Here is a 17,362-nt window from a genome sequence, read left to right on the forward strand (position 1 = left end):
TTATATGGGGAATTATCACAGAGTAATTTTCAGATTACCAAATCCACACGAGCGAAGTCGCGGGTAACAGCTTGTTATGCAGCTACTAATAAGTTGACGCTAGACAAGTCATTTTGTATAATTAGTTCATTAGTTTATATTAGTCTGGTTAGATAACTGTATACAATGTCAGGATTAACCTGAATCCCTCTCCAGGCACACCTGTGCTCTCTTCATATTATGACCACCGGCCTCTTTAGCCTCTACAGTGGCTATGCTCATACATGACATCCCTCTCTTAAACTTTTAGGTTACATAGTCATTCAAATATATTGGGCGTTTACAAATTCTCCCCACTCTAGTAATCTTTTGATTAACGTCCGTATGCAGTATACATGGATCATTTTGGGTATGTTCATAGTTTCCAGAGTCAATGTTCAGGTCATCAAACAACTCCTGTGACACATTGTATTTGAAAGTTTGGCACTGTGATAGTCAAATATGACTTCTGTTTCTTCGCAGAATTCTATCACAGGATGTTTTCACTATGTATGATCTTGGAGATTTGTGAGCTGAAACTATCTCTGCTGGTTGCCATTGTTTCTTATTGAAATTCCAAACTCTTACTCTTTCACCATTGTTTAAAATTCCTAAGGGGTGAGCATTTCTGTCATAATATAGCTTCTGTTTCTTTGCTTTTCTTTCAAAAGGTGGGTCACATTCTTGTTTAGCTTAGTTTTGAGCAATTCTTCTGAAATGGGTAATTTTGTTTTCAGCCGACGATTAAACATTAATTGAGTGGGAGATAAGTTCATATCAGGAAGAGGCGTGTTCCGATATTTCATTAAACTAACTAAAATCTTCTCTTCATCGCCATTGGATTTCCTAAACATGCTCTTAGCTATTCCTATTGATCTTTCTGCCATTCCGTTACTTTTGGTATACCTGGGACTTGCGAAAATGAACTCAAAATTCCATGTATCAGCAAATTGTTTGTAATGTAAGCTATTGAAAGGGTTATTGTCTGAGACAACTTGGTTTGGTACCCCAAATTTACTGAAAAGGCCTTTGAGTGTGCTAATTACTTCTGATGCACTTTTGTCCTTTATCGCCTCAATTTCTATCCATTTTGAGAAATAGTCAGCCAATACAAGATAGTATTTTTTTCCGAATTCCATTAGATCAACACCAACCTTAGAAAAAGGTCTGCTAGGAATTGAGTGATTTGTCAGTGGTTCTTTAACATTCTGCTTCCTCAATGTTTCGCAAATATCACAGTTCAACACTATTCTTTCAATATCTCTTGATAAGCCAGGTTGCTTTGCACTTAACAATCCCCATGTGTGACTCATGTATTAAACATAACATATCTTTATGCAGTGCTTCAGGGACTATTAGTTTGTTATTAAAAAACAAAAACCCATCAGCTATGTATATCTGATCTTGTACGTGTAGTACTGTTTGACAGTGCTTGAACATCTGTCAGTGGGCCAACCATTCTTATTATAATGAATTATCTCTTGAAGGGTTGGGTCAAGTTCAGTACATTTTTGGAATTGCTTCAGTTTCCTCTGACTAATAGGCAGTGATTTGGAAATTTCATGTACGACATGCAACATTTCTGGATCGTCTACACCCGTATCTTTAATGTAAGTCCTTGACGACATCAGCAATATGCATTTGACAACCTGGCAAGTATTCAACAGTGAAATCATACTTAAGTAATTTAAGAAGCATTCTTTGTAATAGAGTTGAGATCTTGCCAATGGGCTTATGAACTATTGAAATCAATGGTTTGTGGTCACTTTTGACAAGTACTTTGTGGCCATAAATCAAGTTTTGAAATTTTTCAAATGCAAAGACTATAGCAAGTAATTCTTTCTCAATCTGTGCATAGTTTTTTTTCAGTTTCTGACAGGCTCCTGGATGCAAAAGAAACTGGATGACCTTCTTGCAATAAACAAACACAGAGCCCATCTTTGGAACTGTCGCACTGAATAACTATAGGCAAGGAGTCGTTAAATACTTTCAACACAGGAGTTGAACTGATCAATCTTTTCAGATTAACAAAGTTTTGATCTTGCTCGTGGTTCCACTGAAACTCAATGTCTTTCTTTGGCAGTTCCCTTAGAGGAGATGTCATAACAGACACATTTGGAATGAACTTCGCTAAAAAATTAACTATACCAAGCAATCTCTGTATGTCATTCTTGTTGGATGGTTTTTCAAACTCCATAATTGCCTTCACATGGCTTGGATGAGCTTTTATTCCATCCTTAGAAATTAAGAGGTCCACATACTTGACTTCATTAACTCTAAATTGAAACTTATCTGGGTTGAATTTCACATTGCTTGTTTTTGCCCTTTCTAAAGCTTTCAGCAAAATTTGATCATGTTCTTTTTTGTCATTGCCTGCTACTATCAAGTCATTGAAATAGATCTCAACCCCATTTATGTCACCAAACAGTTTTTGATTGGCTTTCTGAAAAACCTCTGAAGCAGAGCTAGTTCCAAATGGCAACCTGTTAAATTTAAACTGCCCAAAAGGTGAATTGAAAGTGCATAGTTCTGAACTGGCCTTGTCCAAAGGTATCTGCCAAAATCCTTCTTTCAAGTCAAGCACAGAATAAAACTGTTTACCTTCTAACTTACTGATAATTTCATCAGCTGATGGGATAATGTGATGTTCCCGCTTTATGGCTTTGTTGAGATTTCTGGGGTCAAGACAAATTCGTAATTTCCCATTTGGTTTTTCTATTATTACTAGGCTATTGACCCAATCAGTTGGTTTGTAAACAGTCAATATAATACCGGATTTTACCAGCTCATCCAATGTTTTGCCCAATTTTTTATACAGCAACTGGGGTACTCTTCTGGGGTCATTTATCACAGACACTACTACTTCATTCTTTACAACTATGTTATGAGGCACGCCTGGAAATTTTCCCAAACCAGTAAATACACTTTCATATGTTTCAATGACCTTTACTTACAAGATCTATCAACTGTATAAGATTCAATTACTTCTAAACCTAGAATAGGTTTCTATACCTTGGTCTGAACATCTACAATTACAAAAGGGAGCTTCAACTTAGAATATTTTTCAGTATTACAAGATAATGAAATGACTCCTTTGGGATTTAATTTGTGATTGCCATACGAAACTAGAACAACATCAGTTGGCGATAAGTTCTGTTTACATTCGACGTTTAGAGATTTGAATACTTTCAGTGGAATGATGTTGACTTGTGCCCCAGTATCAAGCTTGAATTCCACTACTTTTCCTTCAACCGATATAGCCTTGAGCCATTCATTTCTGGAACTGATCATATTAGTTTCCAAGACACTGTCAATGTATAGACTTTCGATGTCATTGTTGCTGTATGGAAGGTAGTTGTCTCTGTGGAGGACCTCATCAATCCGTCTACGATTACCAGCAAATTGTGGCTTAGGAAAACAATTTTCATTGCACATTACCGCAAAGTGATTTTTCTTTTCGCACAGATTGCACAACTTATTGAATGCAGGACAATGTCCTCTCTCGTGTTTTCGACCACAGGAATTACAGTTTTTCTTGGGCATGAATATACTTTTACCTCTGGACCTTAGCGCATCAACTTCAGGACCCATGTGAGGATCATGAATTTTCTCCATTTGTTGTCGGCTAATCTCACAAGTACGTATGCTATCAACTGCTTTACTTACTGTAAGATCCGGTTCTTGAAGCAGTCTTACTTGCAGGTTAGAATCACAGATGCCCAAGACAATCCTATCCCGAATTAAGCTATTTTCTTGCTCTCCAAAGTCACATGAGGCTGCCAAAGTTTTCAGTGCAGTAAGGTATACATCTATACCTTGGTTCTCTTTCTGAGAACATGAAAAGAACTTAAAACATTCTAACACAACGTCTAGGAAGACAATATCTATCAAACTTTGCTAAGACATCATCATATTTTGTAGCACTTTCAGCAGCTGCATACTAGAATGTATTAAATACACTCACACCTTCATCACCAATGACATTCAACAAAATAGCAATTTTAACCTCATCCAGTTTCTCAATCTTCTCTGAAGCAAGCATGAAATTCTCGAACTTTTGTTCCACAGAGAGGTTTGTGGAGCTGAATATCAACTCTCCAGGTGGCTTAAATGTCTCCATTGATTCAACTTTTATATTCTAAAACACAACAGTTCCCAGCAGCACCACAGCACCAGACATCTAAGAAGCAATAAGAGTGGTACCTATCTCAGTTCATCTTAGAAAGCTCTTCTTTCCTGACACCATGTTATGCAGCTACTAATAAGTTGACGCTAGACAAGTCATTTTGTATAATTAGTTCATTAGTTTATATTAGTCTGGTTAGATAACTATGTACAATGTCAGGGTTAACCTGAATCCCAAGCCGCTTGAAAGCACAGCATGAACACTCTTAATGCAGCTTTGCCTGAATCCCTCTCCAGGCACACCTGTGCTCTCTTCATATTATGGCCACTGGTCTCTTTAGCCTTTACAGTGGCTATGCTCATACATGACAAACACCTAGTCATATCATGGAACATTTCCCAGCTTTTACTCAAAATTACTCTATACCAGCTCAAAATTACTCTATTGCGTCCCTAAGGTTGTCCTCCTATACTCCTGGTTGAGAACTACCACAGTAATTGCCTATATGAAAGGATATCACTCTCTTACACTTTTCATAGTGTTAATGTTTACTCCAACTATAACAATAACTCCTCTATAATGATACGTTTCTCCAGTCCCTTTGTATCATTATATAGATTATACTATATACTTATACAGGTTATAAGTTACACTAATATACATTCTATGTCACCAATTTTTTTTCAAAATTACTATTAACATTTTTTTTACTTTTGTGTAGTACAGGAAGGAGTTATATCTCTTACCATCTACTTAATTTGTATATAGGTCATTCTCACGAAATTGATCTAAATTATGTCCCCAGCAGTTTATATTAAATATATATAGCATAGAACTTTTTTCATCACTTTCTATTTGTATTCCTTTTTCTGACATGTTGCCACACTATTTATAATTTTTTTGCATCAATATAGTTTTAAGAAAGAACTAAACTTTACAGAAAGAACCAACCTTTGCAGAAAGAATTGACCTTTCATAAGCTGACCTTATAAACGAGGTGATGTTAAAAGGGGTTGAAGTTATACAGATTTCTTACTGTATAATGTCTGTGCGTTGAAAACAAGTAATTTTTTGTAGTAAAGCAGTAGCTTATACAGTGCATTTGCATAATCTACGAAAAAAAAGCTATCTCTATAATTGTAATTAATTATTGCAATTAAAAGTAAAATTTCAATGACTAAATTAAAAAATTTTGAATTTATGTATAATTGTTTCAAAGGTTTGAAGGTCTTAGTTTTTTTCAATAATAAACAAGCATTGAAGTGAAAACAAACAAGTCAACTCATATTGACCCAAACGTTACAACTGTAGGGGAAATGCAAACAGTACAGAAGGGTTAACATTATTAAACTTAAATCAAAAATTTTCACCATGAATTTTGAACAAACTTAGCTGCTGGCTATATTTTATTTATCAGCAGGTAAAGTCCCTAAGAATAATTTTTTCGGATTTTTTGATTCACACATTTATTTTCACTAATTTTTTTAACAAACTCTGATTCAACAAATTCCCTGATTTAACTAATCTTTTCACAAGTTTCTGTGCAAATATTTGTGTTTATCTCAACCCAATATAACAATTTCCCTCAATTTAACAAACAAAAATGTTTGTTTTGTTGGATTCATTAAATTGGGGTTCAACTGTATATATATATATACAAATTAAGTAGAGGAATATATTTTCATATAATTTTGTTAAAATAACTACATTATATTCAAAAGGGAATTTCACATCTCAAATAACTAATACAATCTTCATTACAGTGAATTTGCTAAAGAAAGAGAACGAGTTGAAAATCGTCAAGCTTTTTTAAAACTTAGAAGACAGCAACAACTAGAGAGAGAGTTGAATGGTTATGTAGAATGGATTTGTAAAGCAGGTAGGTATAATGTTATAATCATGCTCAAATCGTAATTCTCTTCAATTTCACTGTGTTTTGCAATGTTGTTCAAATAGTTTCTGATGATTTTTTCATGGTTCAAACAAAGTTGTGTCAAACTCAAATGCAGTAAAGAGTTATGCAACTAGATGTACAATCACACACAAACAAAATATTCATCATTATTCTATATATACTGGAGGAGGGAGGGGTGGAAATCAATTACATTTTTTAATTGACTGATTGATTGAATGTTTAATCAGTTATTTTCAAATGATGACTATTTATAACAAACATAACATTGTTGTCCTGATGCATACACAGAAGGCATAGAGGGTCAATGTCCTCACCCTTTAAATAATATTTTTTGAAAGTTACTAACTCAAAATTGCCTTTGAAGAAATGCCCTCTACCTGTCCCCTCTCTTTCTAATCTCAATTATTCCCCTCCCCCCTTAAAATTGAGCCCAGCATGCACTCCTGTTGATGGTTTGTATTATAAATTTTTTAACTCCTCCAGGGTTTCTGAGTTAATATTATGTTGGGAGTTTAATGGAAGAAATAGAAACACCATTCCTTCACTGCTATTGTTATGCTACCTGTGTGAGCCTCATAAAACAACCCTAAAACATTTTGTGTGAGAGATAAAAAAAACACTTTCTTTTCACTCAAAATAATATTTTTATCCAGCTTGCCTTTGTCTGAGGAGATGTATTTTAAAATAAATTCATAGATAAAAGGTGCAAACATATCATGGCAATACATTTTTCCCAAATGTTGTTTTCACATGGTCTCGGAACATGGCCCCCACAAGGGGTAGGCTGACAAGGCTCCAGCTCTGGGGCCCGGGACGATTTTCACCATTTTATGTTTTTTTATGCTATAAACTCATCATAAAAGGGGGCCTGTGGATATCTTGTTGGGGACCCTGCAAAAGATCCTAGCCTGGGGCCCTGTTTCAGGTTGTAGGGGCCATGTCTCAGAAATTATATGAAGTCCTATATATAACTGCATATAATGTGCGTTAAGTTCTTAAATAATATTATGTGAGATGGCAATAACTGTTGTTCATTTTTGACATTATGTTACGGGGTTCCTTGACTTACCTACTCTCATTCATTTCAACTCCATTGATTAGAAGTTATGGAGAGACTGCAAAAAAAAAAAATCACATCATGTAAATATTTGTATTCACTGTGTGATTTAATATTTCGTCTGGCTTGCAGAGATCGCCCCCCCCCCCTCTAAAGATGGGCAAAAGCTGCAGCAGCTCATGGCGCGAACTTTGATGGGCTCCACACTTGCAGAATAGAAATGGGGTTTTTAATTTTTTTTCATTTTTCTGACAATAAAACAATCTGGTTGCTTTTCATCTATGACAATTGCCTGCATTATACACAATGAGATCTTTCACTAAAATACCCCCTCCTCCTCCCACATCGGCACTGAACACTTTTGTGCCATTACAGAGTTAAATACTACGCATTAAAACTCTATTTCACTGACCTAAAAAAAAATGGCAGAAAACGGGAGAATGTTTTTCCTCAGCTACCTCGTTGGGCATTTTGCCTGTTGTGGCATTGTATTTGTAATGGTTTTTCTATATAAAAAACTGAAGAAAACTATTTGTATCTTGAAAGGGGTTCCACGTCTTTGAAGGGCAGCTCTGTTGCCACCCTATGCATAGCACAGGCATTTTAAAGCTCTTATCAAAACTAATAGATGAAAATAAAAAAATCTACACAGTTTTCAATAAACAAAAATCACATAAATGGTACATTCAGCCTTAGAAAGTAAATACCAACACCACGTCTTGCTTACAAGTTGTACTGAAAGCATAATATTCTCGTCTTTGATTTATGCATTCTTAAAAGGCCATATCATGTCTTCTCTGGGGCTCGAAGCATAGTCCTGATTTCCCCCAGCCTAATTATGGGCCTGTGCTTTTTCAAAAAACGTGTTTAATGCAACTTTCAAGCTCAGCAGACTACTATAAATTCATCAAATATTCACTCATAGACATTCCCCTAGTCTTCGTGTACTGTATGACCACGGGTGGAGATATGGGAGGGGGCATTGTCTCTCTCCCCAGTGTTGATTCTTGTTATTTTGGATCTGTTGATATATCCTTATTACTAATGATGTGTGTGAGTGCAAGTAATTATAACCAGAATATTCAATTGAAGACAGACACATATTTAATTGAGATTTAAACACTTAAAGTGAGAGACAACAACTGTTGCTGTTCAGACTTGAGCAGCCATGTTTTTCTCTACTGTTGCCAAAACTCTGAAACTAAATACTTGACTAATAATGAGTTGCCAGATACCAAAAACAGAAATAAATAAATTGTTTGTCCATTAACATAATATTCTAACACTTTCCCTTGTTAATAAAACAAACAATTTCCTTATAATACAAGTCCTATTTTAGCGGACAGTGTCACTAATCTTGGCTTGTGCAATGGCTTTGTCCATTTCCAGTTAGAGCTGAAGAGAACCAATTTGATTTATTATATAACACCACTGAAGATGGACAAGATGTCACCTCAATGAACAGAACTTTAACCACTACCCTAAAAGAAGTCACTGGAGGAAAAGAAATCAAGCCGATGAAGAAAATAACAGAAGAAACCGATGAAAGACTGGAGAGAATTTTAGATTAAGAAGAATGACCCTATATCTAAAGGAGAATATGCAGAACTTTGTAAGATGTTACAAAGCGGATTACAGATGTCAGAAAGTTTAATTGTGATATTGTAAACAAAGCACTGGAAAATAGTAGGAGCTTAAAATTGGCAAAACAAAAACTGTGTTGGGAGAAAAGAAATTTTTGCACCAAAAAAGAAAGGTGGAACCATCACAAAAGATGGAAATGAAATAATTAGTATTGTTGAAAAATTTTATAATACTCTGCACAAACATGAAGAAAGGAATCAGAACAGAAGAAAGGGAGCAGGAAGAAAAGAAAATGGAGCAGAATTTGCACAAGTAGCACCTGTGCTGAAAGAAAAAGTCTACAAGGCTATAAGATGTATGAATAAAGTAATATAACAATTTAAAAAAATATTGGTCTTTTCTTTACTTTGACCCATTTGTTAGATTTTTTAAGCATTATTACAGTTTAGTGCATTTTTTAATTTTTAATTTATAGTCCTATAGCATAAGTTGATTTGTGAGGGGGGGGGGGCCCGGCTCAAATGTGGGGGGCCACGAATAGTACAATTAATTTAATATAAATTCCATCAAACTGGTTATTCAATATTTTGTTAAAAGTTTCATTTGTTGAAGCATAATATTGAAAAATTATAACTGAAATTGTACAGCACTAAAAAGATTGTTAACTTACTTATTAAAGCAATGCAAGCTACTGCATACTGACTTCATTGAAATTGAACAATGTTTGCATGATACAGAATATTCATCAATTTATTTCATTCAATTGTGTAATTATAATATAAAAATGAACTCACCTGTTTACGTACATAGTTCCTTAACCCTGTTGTTGATTTCTTTTGAAATGTAAACCAACTGCCGAAGCCACTTAATTGTCCAATTAATTTGAATTTTAGTCTTCAGACAGTAATGCACATAAAAACCTAAATAAAATCAACATATATGAAGAGAAGCTGCAAAATTTTACAAAAACAATGACAATGAAGCACATGCACGGTAAAAGGTTTAGTAATAGCAAAAGTCAGGGAGCATCGTAGGGAAAACATGACCTTGAGTGAGGATGTCACAGCATTGACAAGATTGGGTAAGGCTTTCTTGTGGTGGTCGAGTGGTCATAGTAACGGACTCACATCGCGAGGTCCCGGGTTCGAACCCCACCATTGCCACAGTGGTCGTCGGCTGAGGTTGGTTTTCTGTGGTTCCCAACTACAAGGTGTGAATGTGAGCCGATTTCCCCTTTAAAGAGTCTCACCACAGATAGCAACAGACCTACAACAGTACAAATGTAATTCAATCATAACACATCACTCACTTCATTTCGGAAATATAGATGGCGGCACTGAAAAATCAAAACACAACACTACAAACACACTCAGACTGTTAGGTACATACTCATTTACACTTCCAGCACAATTCACTAGGTAGTAAATCACCCATAGATGGTGATAGATCTGAGTTGTGCTCATTTTGAAAGAAAGAAAGGGTAAGGCTTTCTACTATAGATTGTGTTTGTCATGTATGGTTTGAAGGAAAGCATTTTTTACTGCAAAGAAGAAATATCCACGTTTATCTATTGCCGTAGAAATAGCAAAAAGACGCAGATTCACTGAAGAGGTAATTTTTCAGAAGATGAGGAAATACTGCATTAGGAAAAACCCAGACGTAATGGTAGGGATGATGAGAATTCAGAGATGAATAAAAACTAACTTTAAAATCAAAACATTTGTGAAGCAGTATTGATGTTGGATGTGTGAATCAGAATGAAATTATGTCTCCAATGGTACCTTGGCTGATGCAAAATGAAATACTACTGGGAATGATGTACACAATAAACCATGTTGAAACTGCAAAAATCACCTAGACCTACATCCAAACATAACTGATTTCAATAAATATTTGAGATCTCAATAATCTTCCATCTATCAGTTGCAAAGAAACAGCTGCAGATTGAAGTATATGAAATCATTGTGGGACCTTCCTCATCAATAGAACATCAAAGATTCCAAAATATTTTATGAGAAACTTATTCTTACAGATACTGATTTCACACCACTGGAGTTATGCGAATTTTATAGAGTCGAAATTGACTTGCAGGCCTGTCATTTCAACAACTTTTTCCGAGGGACGGGACCAAAGAAAATATACTCAATATATATGTGTGTGTGTGTGTATATACAAATACAAATACAAATACAACGCCACAACAGGCAAAATGCCCAACGAGGTGGCTGATAAAAAGATGCCCATAAAAATATGGATGTCATATGTTAAAAAAATACAGCAACCCAATTAAAAATGCAATTAACACAAATTATAAACAATATATACACATGATAAAATATTATACAATGCCCATAAAGAATACTTATGGTTGTCTTATTCTAAGAATGGATAGCTTCTCGATTTACCCCAACATGTTTATCGTATTTCTTTTTAAACATGTCAATTGTGTTACAATTTACTACCTCCGGGGGTAAGCTATTCCATTTATTAACAACCCTATTAGAAAAAAATTCCCTGCGACACCATAACCTTGCATTGTCCCTCACCAATCGATACTGGTGTCCCCTTGTAAAAGCAGTCGATTGGCAGTGTACTAAAAGTTCATGGTCCATCCTATCCATCCCATTGAAAATTTTGAACACTTCGATCATATCTCCTCGACACCTGCGTTCATCCAATGTAAACATATTCAAAAAATGAAGTCTCTCTTCATAACTCAAGCCCTGTGTGCCAATAAGGACACGCGTAGCTCTTCTCTGCACCCCTTCAACCAAGTCTATGTCCCTCCGTAGGTATGGTCTCCAAAACCTTACAGCATACTCCAGTCCAGGACGAACTGAGCCTCGATAAAGCAGAAGAATGACTTTAGGAGAACGCGAAGAGACCTTTTTGAAAATGAGACCAAGCATTCTATTCGCTTTTTTGACAACCGCTGAACAATGTTCAGAAAACTTAAGTCGCTCGTCAATGAGAATTCCCAAATCGGTGACTCTAGTTGCATCCGGGATAGTGACACCATTCAACTCGTAAGAGAACCGTGGGTTGTTCGAACAAAAATGAGCGACCATGCACTTATCTACGCTAAACGTCAGGCTCCATTCATTTGCCCATGCTGCAATCTTGTTTAAGTTGGTCTGGAGCAACTCCCTATCGCTTTCATTCCCGATTACCCCCATTAGCTTCACATCATCTGTGAATTTGCTAGTAATTCCATCGATACCCTGATCGAGTTTGTCGATAAAAAGTGAAAAAAGTATGGGGCCAAGGACACTTCCCTGAGGAACTCCACTTGTGACGTCTGTCCAACCAGAGAATTCCCCGTTCACCATAACTCGTTGCGACCTATCTCTTAACCACGATTCTATCCAATTCAGCAAGTTGCCCCCTATTCCAATCTCGTGTAAACGCTTCAAGAGTTTGCCATGTTGGACCCGATCGAATGCCTTCTGGAAATCAAGGTAAACAACGTCGACATTTTTGCTCTTACCCAAAGCCTTAGTCACGTAATCATAGAAGCAAAGGAGGTTAGTTACACATGACTTCCCCTTCCTGAACCCATGCTAATTATCCGACAATACATTATTCTCGTCTATCCACTTCACAAACTGCCTTTTGATGATAATTTCCAAAATTTTCGAGAGGGAGCTCGTCAAACTCACTGGACGGTAATTAGACACCACTTCTCTACTACCCTTCTTAAATATCGGAACAACGTTAGCCAGTTTCCAATCTCTCGGGACGATACCCTCAGCAACACTACTCCTGTATATTTGTGCGACTGGCCCCAACACTTCATTAGCACCTTCCCTGAGAACCCTGGGATAGATATCATCTGGTCCTGGTGCTTTGCTTGCACATACATTTCTTAGAAGATTTAGGACCTCCACGTCTTCTACTTGAATATCGTTGAGCGTTTTATTACCCCATGCAACACCCGTATATCGAATATCATTATCTCCATTAAAAACCGACGCGAAAAAGTCATTGAAAGCACTACACATGCCTACATTGCTCTCCACCTTAGAGCCTCCTATCGAGAGAGGCCAACTGTCCCCTTACATCCATTATTGACGTATCGAAAAAATGATTTTGGGTCAGAGCCAATGTTATCTGCCAACCTAGATTCAACTTCCTTTTTACTATCCCTTATCGCTTTCTTCAACAGTCTTCTTTTATCAGTAAACAATGATAGGTCACCTCGTCCACTTTCATACTCTCTGAATGCTCTTTTCTTTTCAAGATAAAATATATATATATATATATATATATATAACCTTATTTGTCCATTTCTATTGTATTTTTAAAGCAGGGGGGGGGGGCACAATAGCTCCCCTTGACCCCCCCCCCCCAAATGACAGGCCTGCAAGCTTTGTTTAAAACCTTTGGAAAGATCATTGTCAGGTGCTTCCAATTGCAAAAAAAAATAAGATCACACTCGTTGATCCTATTCATAACTTAGAAGCGATGTAACATTGAAATCCTATCGGGATCCATTTCCACTCCCAAGTTCCTTCTACTCTGATGCACATCAAGAGAAGTCATCTATGCACAATGCTTTAAAAAGTAAACAATAATAAAATAGATTGATAGATCAATTGTTTCGCCCTTAATTCTTTGTGTTAGAAATCTATTCTACCTTTAAAATATCATACCATGCTTTCAAATAATAAAATATTCAAAGATTGATGGAAAAAGCTATGAAGTCGTGCAGACCGCTTGCCGTCTTTGTAGGTACAGTCCCTTGACTTGTCTTTCTAGTGTTGAGAGGGACAAGGCCGTCTTAAGAGCAGCATGGGCCCCCTGGGCCAAGAGATATTTCTGAGGCCCTACCTGGGAAATTCTCGAAAAATGTAACTACTTGTCTGAGACTCCTCTTCTCTTGAGGCCCCCAAGCCGTACCCAGGTGCATTGAGACAGCACTGGAGAGGGATTCATATTTTTTCAGTCATTGGCATTATGAAAATTGACACTTGATCAGGGCTGTTCTAAAGAATTTGAAGGTTATATAGCAAACGTTTTTAGGGGGCTTTTTAAATTTCTGTAAAAATATTTTTTAGTTGTGAAACTGAATTGAATTTTTGATTTTCCAAAAACAAAATGCAATGAAATGGACACGCAGTGGCGTCGGAGCCGGGGGTGCTGTGGGTGCTCGAGCACCCACGGAAGTTTGTAGAACGGGTTTGAGCACCCACAGAATTGATTCAAAAATCGAAATTTCCTGCATGAATCTCAAGACGGGCACCCACAGGTTCGAAACACTTCCGACGCCCCTGTGGACACGTACAATATTGGAAGATGAGTTACAAAATTATGAGCCATTTGCTTTTTTTTTAAATTTCATACATATTTTAAAAACAAACCATTTCTAGTAATAACTTTATGAAGATGACACAAAAAAAAAATTAACTATATGATTGGCTCATGAATACTAAAATGTAATACATATATACCCACAATCAACTACCATATAGTCAATTCATGATAACTCGAACTCTGATAGCTCAAATATCTGTTTAAGTCGAAGTTTTCACTTGCCCCAGAACTTTTTTCATATTTTATTGTTAAAATTTTCCCATAACTCAAAGTTTTCTCCCTTTAAGTTGAAGTTTTTTGGAATGAGAGAAATTTAAAAATAGCATTTAGTAGTTATAGAATTTAGCATTTAATAATAGAGTATAGCATTCAGGAAAAGAATTTAGCATTTATCAATAGAATTTAGAATTTATCAATAGAATTTAGAATTTATCAATAGAATTTAGAATTTATCAATAGAATTTAGAGTTTAGAAATAGAATTTAGAATTTAGAAATAGAATTCAGTATTTAACAATCGAACTCAGCATTTAGAAATATAATTCATCATTTAACAACAGAATTTAGCATTTAGCAATAGAATTTAGCAGATTCATTTTGTGGAGTCATTTGTCTGTTTGCAAAATATGACTTTCTCATGAAAGAAGAGATAGGCAGTCAAAAATCACTGCATTTTTTGACAGAAGATAATCTTGTATGCACTTTATTTATGATTTGTTCCATTTATATGAGTGTCATGTATGTGTCTGCTTCCATAATACAGCATGTACATCCAATTTATTTCTAAATATTTCTAATTCAATAATTAAGTATGATTAAATTAGAGTAGCTTATCTTTTTGAATTTTTTTATCTCCAGTAGTATGACATGTTTTATCACTGCTATTTTAATAATTTTTTCTTTTTGCCACTCTGAAATTGGAATTTCCTATAAGTCAAACTAACGATAACTTGAAGTTTTTTGTTGGCTGCTGCACATTTGACTTATTGAGATTTGATTGCACATTTTAATTTTCGTACTTGGAAAATAGCTAATGAAATTTTAAAAAACATTTTTATTATATGAATACTCAAAAAAGTCTTCAAAGAATAAGGCAAATACTAGGAAATACTAAGAAATTTCTAATGTATTTCGACACACTGTGGGTGCCATCTTCAGAGGATAAGAGTATCATGCTGACCGAGTTTCCCACTTGGAATAAGTACCATATCTTCAATCTCTGTTGCTCGGCGGAATGTAAAAACAATATGTCTGTTCAAGTCAAACTTTTTGAATTAATTGATGCTGAAAACTCCACAGAATTTCCACATTTCTACAGTGAAATCCTTACTCTTATCATAGGTGGAGATATAAAGGCTGGGGGGGGGGGGCATAATGATGATGCTGGGGGTAGGAGCATGATTATATCACAATTTATATATATTATTATACATTAGATGAGTAAGCTAAGTCATTGATGCTGCCCCCCTTCCAGTATCTCTGCTCATGACTCTTACCATTGGTGTGTATGGTGGTGATCATGTGTTTGTCCCTACATGTAACTGTGATCAAAAAGCTTTTTGATTAAATGAGTGAAGTTTAGAAGCTAAAACAGCTAAAGAAAAAAATTAATTGACAAGGAATTGGGCTAAGTTGCAAAGAAATGGAAGTGGGAAAAATCAAAACTCAAAATTAAACTTTAATCTAGGATGCATATATCTAACTTTTTTTTTCATGTTGTATAATTTTGTGTACTTAAATTTTCTTTTCTCTTATAGAGGAAGTAATTTTAGCTGAGGAGAGAACAACACTAGAAGAAAAATTGCACATAATTGAGGGTAACTTTTATTTTTAAATGCATGTTGTTTATGTTCTGATGATCATCTTCAGCAACTGATGAAGTACTTACCAAAGAATAAAGTATATAAAGAAAAATGACGTATGAATGCACATAATATCAATAAATGAACCCTTCCCAAAGTAAGACATGTTGGGAGACAAAAATAAGGTAGAAACTTGAAGCATGACTACAATACTGACAACTTAATCTTGGTTCTAATGATGGTTAAATGTTGAACAGTAATTCTAATAGAGTTGCAAAATTGCAGAATATGCATTATGAAATGAGTAGCATAGGCCTATATGTGTATATGGCCTATCTGTATAGGCCTACGTGTGTGTGTGTGTATGCATGCTTGTGAGTGTGAGAATCCAAACATTACATAAAATATGTACTCATATGAGATACAGTTTAAAAGTAAGGGCTGATTAGTTATGAAAAAAGAACAAATAAGAGGAATAAAAATGTATTATTAGTTCCGAGCACATGCACATATCCTCACTATTTTTCTATAGTAATAATTTTTTCTGCCCATTTTTGATTCTATAGATCCGTAAAAAAGGAGGGGGCTCTTATCCTCTTGTGTTTTGGGACCCCTTGTACCAATAGAATAAGGAAGGTCATGGCCAGCAGTGGTGGCTCATCATAAAAAATTCTGTGGGAGGAGTCCAAAATCGTTGCATTTTGTTATGACACAAGCAGGGCCTGATTTCTAGATGGACAAATAAGGCATTTGCTGTGGACCTCATGATTTTTGGACCCCAAAATTTTAACATCTATTCACTGACTAAACAAATATATTTGACCCCAGTTGCCAGGAGACCCCACTCATTTTTGCTTTGCTCAATACCCACTGAAGTCAAAATCAGGCCCTGAATGTGGGTAATCTAGTATTTTGTTTATCAAATTGCTTTTCACATTATCTGTCCATCTATGCAGTATAAAAATACTAATTCTGTATGAACCTAACATTAAGTAAATAATTTGTGCTGTAAGCCTAATCAATATTTTAACAATGTTGAAAATCATCATTTAGGTTCAGCAGCTACCATGAACATTTTTTTTTTTTTTTTTTTTTGCAAATTGTGAAAATACATGCACTTCTGGTGTTCATTCATTCATGTACATTAATATCACTTTATACAAGGCAACCTGTCATGCATAGCAACAGACCTACAGAATACCTTCATCTGGCTGATGATTTTAACAAGCCAATTTCCAGGTTCGGGCTTATATTATGAGCATCCTGAAAAATCAAGCTAAGGCTTATTTTCTGGTTAGGTCTTATTTTTGGAGAAAAACTATACTTTTTGTTCTGTTTCACTTGAAGGTGTTCGTTACCAATGTTCAATTCAAGAATCCCACAAAGTTAGGTTTTTTTCGTTATGAGATAATGTTATTTTTGTCCTTGGTATTTCCCTTACTGACACTGAACAAATGCCAGAACTGTGCTGCTGAACTTATTCCATCGTGGAGATCTCTTACAGCTCAGCTTCATGGTAACCCCATTCTTGCACTGCGGGCAAGGTAA

At 35.6% G+C, this 17,362-nt stretch overlaps 1 protein-coding gene across 1 annotated transcript in view; it reads left to right on the top strand.

The window, feature by feature from the left end:
- The window catches only part of LOC149065463 (voltage-dependent calcium channel type A subunit alpha-1-like), a 426,448-nt gene that overhangs the window by 98,056 nt on the left and 311,030 nt on the right, over positions 1-17,362 (top strand). The window contains exons 7-8 of the mRNA XM_089253992.1: positions 5,908-6,023; positions 15,770-15,829. Coding sequence (XP_089110118.1) covers positions 5,908-6,023; positions 15,770-15,829 — 176 coding nt within the window. The remainder of the gene's footprint in view (positions 1-5,907; positions 6,024-15,769; positions 15,830-17,362) is intronic.

The sequence above is a fragment of the Pholcus phalangioides genome, unplaced genomic scaffold (assembly GCF_987345545.1).
Source record: "Pholcus phalangioides strain wild (caught in Gottingen) unplaced genomic scaffold, Ppha-v1.0 ptg000039l_1, whole genome shotgun sequence".
NCBI lineage: Eukaryota > Metazoa > Arthropoda > Arachnida > Araneae > Pholcidae > Pholcus > Pholcus phalangioides.